This window comes from Sus scrofa, chromosome 2, assembly GCF_000003025.6.
Source record: "Sus scrofa isolate TJ Tabasco breed Duroc chromosome 2, Sscrofa11.1, whole genome shotgun sequence".
NCBI lineage: Eukaryota > Metazoa > Chordata > Mammalia > Artiodactyla > Suidae > Sus > Sus scrofa.
This window is the reverse complement of record NC_010444.4, coordinates 75,491,766-75,503,888: the sequence shown is the minus strand read 5'-3', so window position 1 is coordinate 75,503,888 and position 12,123 is coordinate 75,491,766. Positions and strand designations below refer to the sequence as shown.

At 56.9% G+C, this 12,123-nt stretch overlaps 1 protein-coding gene across 1 annotated transcript; it reads right to left on the bottom strand.

Moving 5' to 3' along the window:
* AES (amino-terminal enhancer of split) lies at positions 2,346-11,681 on the bottom strand. Its single transcript, XM_021084158.1, has 7 exons — positions 11,481-11,681; positions 10,249-10,346; positions 7,794-7,857; positions 6,406-6,450; positions 5,646-5,708; positions 3,546-3,620; positions 2,346-3,461 (listed from the first exon to the last, which is right to left on the bottom strand). The coding sequence occupies exons 1-7, from the start codon at positions 11,505-11,507 to the stop codon at positions 3,240-3,242; spliced, it is 594 nt and encodes a 197-aa protein (XP_020939817.1). The 5' UTR covers positions 11,508-11,681; the 3' UTR covers positions 2,346-3,239.

Sequence of the window (12,123 nt, the reverse complement as noted above, 5' to 3'; positions counted from 1 at the left end):
TACGATTTTTATGACAACGATAGGTTCTGAGATTCTACCCATTTTACAGATAGGGAGGGGAAACCAAGTGGTGAAGCCACTTGCCTGAGTCATCCTGCCGTGAGAGGAAGAGCCAGGATTTAACCCCACACTGGGAGTTCCTGATGTGGCTCAGCTTCGGCTTCAATCCCTGGCCTTGCTCAGTGGGTTAAGGACCCTGTGGTGCCGCAAGCTGTGGCTTGGATCTGGCGTTGCTGTGATGGTCCAGCAGCTGCAGCTCTGATTCGACTCCTAGCCAAGAAACTTCCGTATGCTGCAGGTGTGGCCCTAAAAAGAAAAAAATAAAAATAAGCCCACACTGGACACCCATGCCTGGAACCATTCATTATGCAGCATGTTAATAAGTGCCTCTGTTCCCTTCCCACTAGAAATATGTGCAGGACCCCCTGGGAAGGATGTTGTCACAGAACTTTGCTTTGGCGGGGGCGGGGGGAGGGTTGGGGGGTGACCTTCAGAAAAATGACTTCTGGGAGACTTAGGGGATTAGAACTCCGGAGAGAGGGGAAAAAGAGAACACTGTTCCGGGCAGAAGGAACAGCATGTGCAAAGGCCTCTAGGCAAGAAACAGCAAGATGTTTCAACCTAGCTAAGCCTGCTGAGGAAGAATGATTAGAGGGGTGGGTAGCAGGACAGGACCTCAGGGTCTCGTGGGACTAGAATTTATTCCAAGGGCCACAGAAGCCAAAGATAATCCATTCTTACCTTTTTGTGGCCACCCTCACGGCAGGCAAAAGTTCCTAGGACAGGGATTGACCCAATCCACGGCAGTGACAATGCTGACTCCATAACCACCAGGCTGCCAGGGAACTCCAAGATGATCTATTCTTTAAATAATTTTTTTAAATTATGAAATAAAACACACAGAAGAGTGCATAGATTACAAGTGAACAATTCAATGAATTCACAGAGTGAATACACTCATGTAATCAGACCCCATGATCTTTAGAAGCCCCCTTTGCCCCTTCCTCAAAGGTGATACTATAGGTTACATGGGCCTGTTTTCTTGTTATATAAATGGAATTACATAGCATAAGCTCTTTTGTACCTGGCTTCTTTTATCGTTATGTGTGCAAGAAGATGCATTGTGTTGAGTGCAGTGGTTGCTGGTTTTTTCCTGACTGCATAATATTCCATAGGGATGCCTAAGGTCACAGCATACCCATTGTGCTCCTGGTGGAGAGCTGGTAGTTTCCAGTTTGGGGCCATGATGAGTAACTACAGCTGCTCTAAACACCCTTGTGGCATTTCTGTGGGACGGATTCAGCATCCAAATCTAGGGGGAATTGTCTGGTGCCAAAGAGGGATCTGAGGGCAATGTAATGATTTACACAGGTGGCAGAGATGAGTTCTGCATTTCAAAATAAGCAGGGAGTGATCCCAACACACTCACATGTTTGGAGGTGCTTTAGCTGGGGTGGGGGAGGGGTGGGACCCAGCAGGAGGGTCCCTCTGGCCCCTCTCCACCTCATCATTCTCTCCTTAGGGATAAGAGACCTTTTCCCTGAGGCCAGCAGTCCATCATTGCCCCTCCCTTTCTCCCTCCCTGTGCCCTTGATCCCCAGGAGAACCCACTGGAATGGGCAGGCATGTGATAATTCCTTGGACTTCTCTGTGCTCCCGGTTCCACGAATGTGGGATTTCTATGCCATGCTGACTTTGCAAAGGTCTTACAAAGTCAAGATGACTGCCCCCACCCTCCCCCTGCACCAGCCCCACATCTTTGGTGAGCAGCCTGAAGTTCTCTACTCAAATGCCAGGGGCATCTCTCTTCCTTCTGGCTTCCCTGGAGTGGTCTAGCTTGGATGCAGGGAATGAGGGTGGGCTCCAAGTGATCCTTGGGAGGTTTGAGGTCCAGCTGGGGGTCTGTGGTCTTTGATACGGAATAAAGGTGTGTGTGTGTGTGTGTGTGTGTGTGTGTGTGTGTGTGTGCGCGCGCGCGCGCGCGCGCGCGGCCAGTTCAGTCTCATCATCTTTCGTCTCCAAGAGTAAAGGATGTGTTTAGGAGCCCTCTGGTCTGGGGCTCAGCAACCCCTTAGCTTTTCCAAGCCCCTTGGCCTGATAAAACAGCTAGCTAGACCTCAAGCACCTAGGCCATGCTGTGTGACCTAGGGCCTCTCGCTGCCCCTCTCTGGGCAAGGAATCAAGTTCAGGAGTAAGACTACATTTACAAGTAGGATTCAGGTAGGACTCTAGATATCCATCTTAGAACAGAGCAGGAGGGATCAGACTTGAAGGGAGCCCTCTCCCACCCTGGGAAGGGGGGCACCTCGGAGCAGCCCGCAACACAGAAGCAGGAACACGGCAACCAACCTTCTCACATCTTTATTTGAAAGGCACAGCTAAGCCCACCCTCGATACAGCATTTTCACTTCTCTTCATAGAGATCAAACGACTGAACACAACAAAAGCTGACAGTCTAAAAAGGCTATATACAGACACAGGTGTGGGTGTTGCTTTTTTTTTTTTTTAACATTTTTATGTCTTTTTTTTTTTAATATCCCTTTTTTTAAAAGACAAGCTAGTATACTGGAAAAAGGGAAAAAAAATAAAATAAAAACCAAGACAACTTGAGTACCCTCATCTTTATTCGGGAAGGGGAGAAAGGGAAATCTGGGTTGCCCACCCCACCCTGCTGTCCGGGCTAAGCTGGCTTCTCCTGGCCCCTCTTTCTTTTGTTGTCAAGGGGAGAGGCCCAAGTGGGTGTTGGGAACTAGCAGAGGGTGAGTGGGTGGGAGGGGGAGACTGGGGCGCCCAGGGCGGGGAGGGGCAGCTAGCATTGTGTTTGCATGCAGTGCCAGGGTGGGACGCCAGGTGTGCCTGGAAGGGCCCAGTGGGCAGACTGTCAGTTACACATGTGCGAAGAATCGGGGAAGTGCAGGGGGTGTTGGACCTCTTGAGGTTTTGCTCCCTCTGACCCGGCCTCCCGCGGGCGCCTCCAGGCCTCAGCTTGCCTCATCTGTGGTATGAGCAGGTATGCACCCATTCAGGCTGCAGGGGAGGAGGGAAGCTGGGAGCTGGGTGTAGGAGCAAAGCCAGGGGGTGGCACACAAGCAGGGCGAGGGCCCCAGCAGGCGGCTACCATAAATACTACCAGAGTTTAGCCAATAACCCGAGCTATACTGTGTCTTGCGCTGAACATTCCTCTCACTCTGTGTCTGTCTCCCTTTGTCCCCACCCACCCACCCCATCCCAGCTCCCCACTAATCCGACTTCTCGCCGTCGTCCTCCTGGTGGGTGTCACCATCATGCCCATTCTTGTCTTCCTTGGAGAGGTGGGCTTGGGAGCCCAGTGCCGACAGCGAGAGGAGACCGGTGCCTGCGCTAACCGCTGGCAGCGAAGGGGGCTGCAGCCCCACAGGCAGTGGGGTCAGAGGCAGGGCCAGAGCCTGCAGCTGGGACAGCTGGTGGGCTTGGAGCTGCTGCTGCAGGGCAGAGGAAGTGGCGAGTTAGCCACCTCAGGCCCACAGGTCACCCCCCCACCCCACCCCCCAAGACCCCAGACATACTCGGATGATGGAGTTCAGCTCAGGTGCAGTGACCTGCTTAGCCCTCTCGATGGCTCCCAAGACCTGCTGCTGGTGCTGGAAGGGGGTAGGGTGGGGAGGAGTCAGCTCATTTGCCCCATCTCCTTGGGGTTTGTGGCACAAAGCCCAGAATAAGCCCCACTCCCACCTGGGCTGTTAGAGCCCTCCCTCTCCGTGGCTTCCCACCCCACCAGAAAACCCACCCCACCAGAAAACCTATTCCCTCTGGTTGATTCCTTTAACCAAGTCTCAGTCTCTTCATCTGGAAAATGGCTAGATGGAGCTACACAGACAACCTAAAGGGCTGGGTACTAGAATCTTTTTTTTTTTTTTTTGGTCTTTTTGCCATTTCTTGGGCCGCTCCCATGGCATATGGAGGTTCCCAGGCTAGGGGTCGAATCGGAGCTGTAGCTGCCGGCCTATGCCAGAGCCACAGCAACGCGGGGTCCGAGCCGCGTCTGCAACCTACACCACAACTCATGGCAACACCGGATCCTTAACCCACTGAGCAAGGCCAGGGATCGAACCCGCAACTTCATGGTTCCTAGTCAGATTCGTTAACCACTGCGCCAAGACAGGAACTCCGTACCAGAATCTTAAGAAAAAAGTCTTTGGTGAGTCTGACAAACCCTGGACCACGGCCTGTCCAATGCCATGCACAAAGAAGTAAAAGTGCAGTGTACAACCTGGCCAATTGCACAGGGAAGTTCTTGTCCTAAGAGCTCAGACCAGGACTGCTAACCTGAGCTCCTCTTCTTCCACATCTGGGAAGGCCCAGTGAATTCTGGTGGGGCTGGGGTATGAGTCTAGATTCAGGGCAATCCCCTCCCCCACCTCTCCCTGCCATTGGATGGTAAGTCTGTCTCTCTTGCCATTGGATGGTAGAATCTGCCAAGCTCCTTTTTTGCCTTGGCTACCAGGAAGCCACTGTCATGAAAGGAAACCACGAGTCTGGGTCCCAAGAACTCCCTTCTCGGAGCTTTCATGGTATCCTCCTGGCATCATCCCTAGGCATTACCTGAAGGACCCCAAGATATGAGCAAGGATTAAAGAGAAAATGAATTATCAACAGTAAAGCTGGCAGAGAACAGATGGGCCTTATTTGACCCAGGTGTAGGGGTGTGTGTGTGTGTGTGTGTATGTGTGTGTGTGTGTGTGTGGAGTGGGCTTCATATTAAGAGTCTTAGAACCCAACAAGCAGGAGTGGAAGAGCTGGATACCTGGTTCCTTTGGGTGTATTTGTGCATGTGCATCTGTATAGTGGCTTGTGTCTCTGCATCTGTCTGTCTGCACATATGTGCACCTCTACATCTGTGTTGCATCTCTGTCTGTGTGCTGTGTGTTGCATCTATGCCTATCTGTGTGTTTGGATGTCTGCATACATGTCCTGAGAGCCTCCTCATGCACACATGCCCTTCTCCTGGGCCAGGAAGGCCCCACAGATACAGATGAATCTCAGGAGGGTGAAAGGCGGAAGCAAAACAAGGAAACGAGATTCTTGGTGCAGTCTTTGGTGGCATAGCTGACATTTTTTATGTGAAATGACTCACTGGGGCTGGGAATTCCACAGAGGGTGAGGCCCCTCCCTTCAGTACCCTGCACCCCTGGAGTTTCTCCAGCCTGGGGATTCTTCTTCTTCTTTTTTTTTTTTTAAATCTTTTTAGGGCCACATCTGCGACATATGGAAATTCCCAAGCTAGGGGTTGAATTGGAGCTGCACCTGCCAGCCTACATCACAGCCACAGCCACTGCAACTTGGGATCCAAGCCATGTCTGCGACCCACACCACAGCTCACAGCGACGTCAGATCCTTAACCCACTGAGTGAGGACAGGAATCGAACCCGAGTCCTCATGGGTACTAGCTGGGTTCATCATCGCTGAGCCACAGTGACAACTCCCAGCTTGGGGATTCTTCTGCACAGGCTGGCTAGTGGCTGGGAGGTCCAGAGTAGGAAGGCATGTGCCCTGGGGCACCCAGCTCTCTGCCGCCTGCCTGATGGCTGGCTGCAGTGGGGAGGGCCTGAGGAAAGTTCAAGGTCCATCTACCTTCTCCTCCCTGCAGCCCTGGGGGATCCACTCACCTCTTGGGAAAGGTAGGGCAGGACCTGGGCACATATCCCATTCAGCCTCTTGACGATCTCAGCCTGGAACACACAGACGCTTCAGTCCTGGGCGGGCAGCTGGGGCAGGTGCAGACCAGCCCTAGGAGGCCCGGGGGTTCTGTCTAATCTGAGAGAAGGCCAGCTCGGCCCACGGTGGATCAACTCTTCAGGCTCACAGGCACCTTTAAAGGTGGCATCCAAGGCTGGATCTCTGCCCTGTAGCTAAGAGCACAGGTCAGAGGGAATCCAGGGTCTCGGTGGCAGTGGAAAGATGATGCTCAGCTCTTAGTAGGTAGTGAGTGCTCCATGGGAGGGAGGGAGCAAGTGGCAGGGGACGGCTGGCATCGTCATTTCACAACATACCTGATATTGGCCTCGCCAGGGCACAGGTGGCAAGAGCAAGGCCAGAGGGCGAGGGGCAATCTGGGGGCCCCAGGGCATGTTGGCACATGTCACACACCTCCACATCCCCACCCCCATCCACCGCCCCCACATCCCTCCCAAGCCCCTTCACAAGGGGAGACAATGGGATGGGGGTGGCAGGTCCCAGGAAAGTCTCTGCCCCTCCCCCTCCCGGAGATAAACCTCCCAGGAAGGCCAGAGAAAGAACAGAACAGGGGCTTTGGTGGTAACAGGATACCAGGGCAGACTTGGTGCTCAGCCAAGGGCGGGCTCCTACCTGCCTAGGGGTGCCCAAGTGGGGCATGGGGCGGAGGAGAGGGGGAAGGAGGGGGCGTACCTGCTTGTGCATCTCGATGTTCAAGCCGTAGGACATTTCATAGTACTGTGTGGGGGGAGACAGAGAGAGAGAGAAATGGGGGCGGGTGAAGGATAGGGGGGCTCGAGAGACAAAGGATGGGGGGAGCTACGGAAAGACAAAGAGGCAGAGAGGGAAGAAATCAAGAGACAGCCAGAGGGAAAGGCAGGCGAGAGAGATGGAGAAGCAGGTTGGAGGGAATGGAAGGGGAGAGACACCCACACCAGGAACAGGGTCCAGGTGCGTGGTGGGGGCTCTGCTGGGGAAGCCTCGGGAAGCATCAGGGCCCCAGCAGTGGCTTGGGTGCCCATGTTCCTGGAATAACGATGGGGGGGCCTCTCCAACTCATACACATTCCAAGGCTCCTAATCTTTTATCTTTATGTGTCTTGTCTGCGGGTGGCCCTGACTTCAGGGAAGTTTGCCTTCCTGGGTATAAATAATCTGAGCATAAACAAATCCTGCTGGGTCTGCCTCTGAGGCCAGCAGCCCCCCTCCTCACGCCCCATATCTGACCCTGGCCCCTCCCCTGCTCTAAACCATCCCATGGTTCCCCATCACCCAGGGGGAGGGGGAGGGGAGTCAAGTTTGTTCCCGGGCCTTTGTGTGGTCTCCCCTTCTCTACCCAGCAAGCTCTTACTCATTCTTCAAGACCCCAGCTGCAATGCCCCATTGTCCATGCAGCTGCTCAAACTAGAAGCACCTTCCTCTGGAGTCCCCCAGTCCCTCTCTCTGCCCCAGCCCTGTCCCTCTGAGGCCAGATCAGAGGTTCAATGTGTGGCTCTGCCTCCCCTATAGCCTGGGAGAAGTGGGCTCTTGGCTGGACCAAGGCAGGGGTTTTGGATGCAGAAATTGCCGCCTGGTGGGTATGAAGCTGAGCAAGTGATTTTGGAGGTGTGCAAGGGGGCAGGGTATCGAATGTAGCCCCCCCCCCCATGCAAGAGTGTCAGAAGAGTGTCAGCCTCCTCCCTGGAGAGGGGGGCCTCCAGGGGTCCTGGGGCCAGCCAAGCCTGGGTGAGGAGGGGTTAAACCTGGGAGGCCAGGACCATGGGGGCGGGGAGGGATCCGGCTGCTCCCCCACGTCAGTTCCTGGCTTTCACAGCCACTGCCTCCACGGCTGCCAAGGACAGCCGGGGGACCTGGCAGGCCCAGGCTGCAACCCGGTGGTTTGGCACCTCGGCCACTGCCTGGGCCGGCAGCCAGGCCAGCAAGACGGACTGAGCCCGGCCCAAGGGCTGGCTGAATGGAGAGCAGACCCTGACTCCTCGCACATCCCTGAGGAGGTGGCCAGGGTTCGGGCAGCAGCTGCTGGTGCCAGAGGGGGCTCTGGGGTCCACCATCCCTGCCTGCTGGCCCCTGGGGCTGGCTTACCATCACATAATGACGCTGCATCTCTGACTTCTCGCTGGCCAGCTTGTCACATTCGAGTTTCAGACTGAAGAAGAACAAGGGGAGGGGAGGGGGCTGGGCTGAGTTTCCCCCCATTGTGCAGGGGGACAGACACTTCCTCCTCTATGAAGATGGGGCAGGGGGAGCATCAAGTGTCCTAACTAAAACATGGGGATGATGAAACCAACCTTTGAGAGCTGGGGAAAATAATGAAATTAATAAGAAAGCCATGAAAATAATAAGAAAAATAACAAAAGTCAGAGCAAATGCCCTGACTGTAGGTCAGACAGGGATTCAGAGAAACTTTTACTTATCCTGAAACCTGACGAGGTCGAGGCTATTAATGTCACTCTCCTTTTGCAGATGACGCAGTGGAAGCCCAGAGAGGCTGAGTGAACAGGCTCAAGGTCACACAGCCCAGAAGCTGGCTTCAGAAGCTACGGTCTCAACTACTGGGGCAAACTCTCCAGCAAGGGAAGGGAGGAATAAATAGATCCTGCCCAGAGTCTGTGAAGGCCGGAGCTGACTGGCAGGGCTCAGGACTGGATTTACCAAGGAACCACCCAGCCTGTCTTGTGGGCCCTGATTTCCCTGGTGTGTGTGTGTGTGTGTGTGTGTGTGTGTGTGTGTGTGTGTGTGTGTGTGTGTGTGTGTGTGTGTGAGTGTGTGTGTAAATTTCCACCATCAGGTAATAGAGATGGTGACCACTGTCCTCTCTCAGGCTCCTCCAGCAAAGATGAGCTTAGGGCATTTCTCAAAGGCCCCCCGCCATGAGGGTGACAGGTTGAAAGCTGAGAGCTCAAATTCAAGCCAGACAGACTGGTTCATTGATGCTGTGTGACTCTGGGCAAACCCTTCTACCTCTCTGGGCCTCGGTCTCTGAATCTGTTGAGTACCAACCGCCCAGGGTAGGATGGTAAAATGAATTAAGACCAGAAATGCTCTTAATGCTAGCATCCAGTAAGTACCCAATAGATGCTTAGTTAATCTCATGGTCACTCCAAGAGACTGGAGTTTCACTGCCAGACTGGCTGGGACTTTTACACCCCAGTTTAGAGGTAAGCCAAGGCTGGCTTCTCTAATTTTCTTTAAAAATGTACAGTTGCTGCCACTGTTAAAAAAAAAAAAAAAAGGCAGTTTCATTCCAAACTGCATTTCTGGCCCTTCCTGAGGGACTGGCAGATACTGTACCAGTCCCCAACACAGTAGGACTCCTCGCTGTATAGCAGGAAGCCCAGGCCCAGCGGATCGTGACTCCAAAGCTCAGAGAGGGGGCCTGGCCTACCTGAGGTCACACAGCATGAGGCAGCAACCTGACCCTCAGTCTCTGGAGTCAGATCGGCCAGCCAGATTGGATCAGAGGAGAGCAAGGGCCAGGTAGGGAGGGTAGGACCCCTGGAGAGGCTCAGAAAGGCCAGGCCTGACAAGCAAAGCTCCTAAACCCTCCACATCACAGGACCAGAACAAAGCTCCCGGGCCTGCCCTTCAACCACCTTGCCTCAGTTTCCTCACTTTGAAATGGGCATATGATCAAAAAGCAGGGAAGATTCAATAAAAGGATGTATGTTCAGTATTTGGCAAATGGGGAGGATAGGAACACCCCCAAAGGAAAAACAGATCTCACTATTCCTATCTCTTCTTGGAGAAAACTCAGGATCCTTCATAGAACACTTTTGTGTGACCAAACTGAGGTCCAGAGAAAGCCCAAGACCCCACTGGTATCTGTGGCCATGGACCCCCTTCTGATTCTCAAGCAAAGACCCCCTCCGGAGCTAAGGCTTGAGACTTTGCAGTCTTCAACCCAGAAACTGAGTGTGAGAATCTCATTTTGCCACTTCCCTGCTGGGCAACCCCAGGAAACCCCTATCACCTCTGGGTTTAAGTTTCCCTAAATGTAAAATGAAGATAATAATAGTTCCTTTTTCTTAGATCTGGCACATGGCAAGCCCTTTAGAAATGTTAGATTAAATTCTGGAGGGAGCATCGCCTTGCTGCTGGGTGCCAGAAACCTTTTCTCCAAAACTAGGCAAAGAGATAACAAGCTATAGACTTTCTTTTGAGGGGTGGGTGGGGCGATGGAAGATCCAGCCCCCAACTCCAGCTCTTGGGAGGTCTTTTATCCAACGCAGTCTGGGGTGGGGGTGGGGGAGGGGAGAGGGGCTTGGAAACCAGACGGCTGAGTCTTTGGGCAAATTATTTAAATTCTTGTGCCTCAGTTTTCTCCTCTATGAAATGGGACTGTCCTAAAGACTAAATGAATTTAATATCCGTAAGTGTTGGAGACCTGGTCTGCCACATGAGACACTCAATACCGATTTTTTCCCCCCATTCTGTGTGTATAGCAGGGACCACAACTTCAGCTCCAGGCCTCAGTCTTGCCTTCTGAGCAGGGGGCTCCACCTTCACCCAGGGCAGGGACCACCAGCCCTCAGCTCACCTGTGGTACTGAGCCTGCAGGAGCTGAAACTCATCTTTGATGCGGTCGCAGGAGTCCGAGGTGGTGAATTTGAGTTGCTGGGGTAGGTGCGACGAGCCCTGTGGGGAGGGGGCGGCCCGGGTCAGGACCAGGAGGGGGCCGCCACCCACCTTCCTCCCTGAGGGCGCCCCCCCTCCACCAGGCTGCGGCCTGCGCAGCTGCAGCGTCCCCCCACACCCTGCCCCACTTCCCTGGCTGTGTTTACAGCCCCTGGCTCGGCCCCCGCCCTCGCTTCCTGCCCCCGCCTCTCCCCGAGAAGCTAAGGAGGGTGGGTGCTCCCGGAGCCGCTCGTCCCCCTCCACCCCCAGGCTGTGGGGGTGCATTTGAAGGGCCGCCCTTGGTGGGGGGTAGGGTGCGCCCTCTACCGCGCCTCCACAGCGCCGGGAGGGGTTGCACGTCTGAGCGTCCCAACTGCCTCAGGGAGGGGGGAGAACGCGTCCTAGTGAATCCCCCTCCCCAAAGCTGGGAGGCGGGGGCAGGCTTCCTGGCAAAGTCCCCTTGGGAGAGGGGGCTCTCAGCGCCCAAAATCTTCCGGGGGTGCGGGGGCCCACCCCAGATTCCTAGCACCCTTCCTCCAGGCCGCGCGCTCTTCCGGGAGGGGTGCGCCTTGACTCTCCCCCACTCCCAGGCCCCAAAAGCAGCCCCAGCGTTAGAGGTGCCTAGTGGGGCTCCCGGGGCGCCCCAGGCCCCAGGCCAAGGCCAGCGAGGCCCAGCCTGGCTTGGGGTGGGGGTGCGCAGGGTCCAGGGTCTGGGGCGTGCTCTGAGCTGGGGGCAAAAGGGGACCTGGGGGGGCTCTGGGCCCGGAAGCTGGGAGGGGGACCCGGAGCTGGCGGCGGTTGCGGGGGGGGAGCAGCTCTGGGCCCAGAGCTGGAGGGGACTGGGCCCAGGAGTTGGGGGGAGGTGCCGAGCTGGAGGCGGGGGGTTGGCCTGGCAGGGACCTGGAAGGGGGTCGCAGGGCTTGGACCTAGAGGGGGCGCTGGGTTCGGATATGGGAGGGTACGGGGCCCCGACCTGGAGGGACGCAGGGCCCGAACCTGGGGGAGGGAATAGCCCCGGCTGGGAACTGGGGATACCGGGCCAGGACGTAGGGGGACGCAGGGCCCGGAGCTGGGGGGGGTGGCTGGGCTGGGAACCGGGGGTGCCGGGCCCGGACGGGGGGGGGGGGGGCCGCCGGGCCGACGGGCCCCGCTTACCGAATGCCTGCTTTGTGGAAACATCATGTCAGTCGCGGCGGGGGGCGCAGGCTGCGCCCCGGCTGTGCGCCCCGACTCGGGCTGCTCGGGGCGCCGGGCGGCCGCGCCTTTGTCCCGGAGCCGATCGGCAGCTCCCGGGGCCGCCGCCGCCGCCTCCCGCGCCCGGCCTCGCCCGCTTCCTGCGCCCCCTCCCCGCGCGCCCGGCCCCGGCGCGCCCCGGGCCCCGCTTCCTGCGCGCCCGGCGCCCCTCCCCGCCCCTCCCCGCCGCCCGCCTCCCCGCACGCCCGGCCGCCGCTCCTATTGTCTAATGGCGGCGACGCCGGCAGTGGCCGCGGCCTCGGCTGCGCGGAGGCTCCGGCTCCACCTGCTGCTGTCGCCGCCGCCGCCGCCGCCGCCGCTGCTGCTTCCCGGGCCCCGTGCGCGCCGCCGAGGGGGGGGCGCGCGCCCGGGGAGGCCCGCGGATCCCCACCCATCCGCCTCCCCCGGGCCGGCCGGCGCGGTGACCTTGGGCCCGCGCGCCCCCGCCCCGCCGCGGCCCCTCCCGGCCGGGTGGCCTCGGCAACCGCCAGGGCCTCGGTTTCCCCATCGGTCAAAGCTTGGGGCCCGGCTGCCCCCATCGAAACCGCCGGCGCTGTCATGGCGC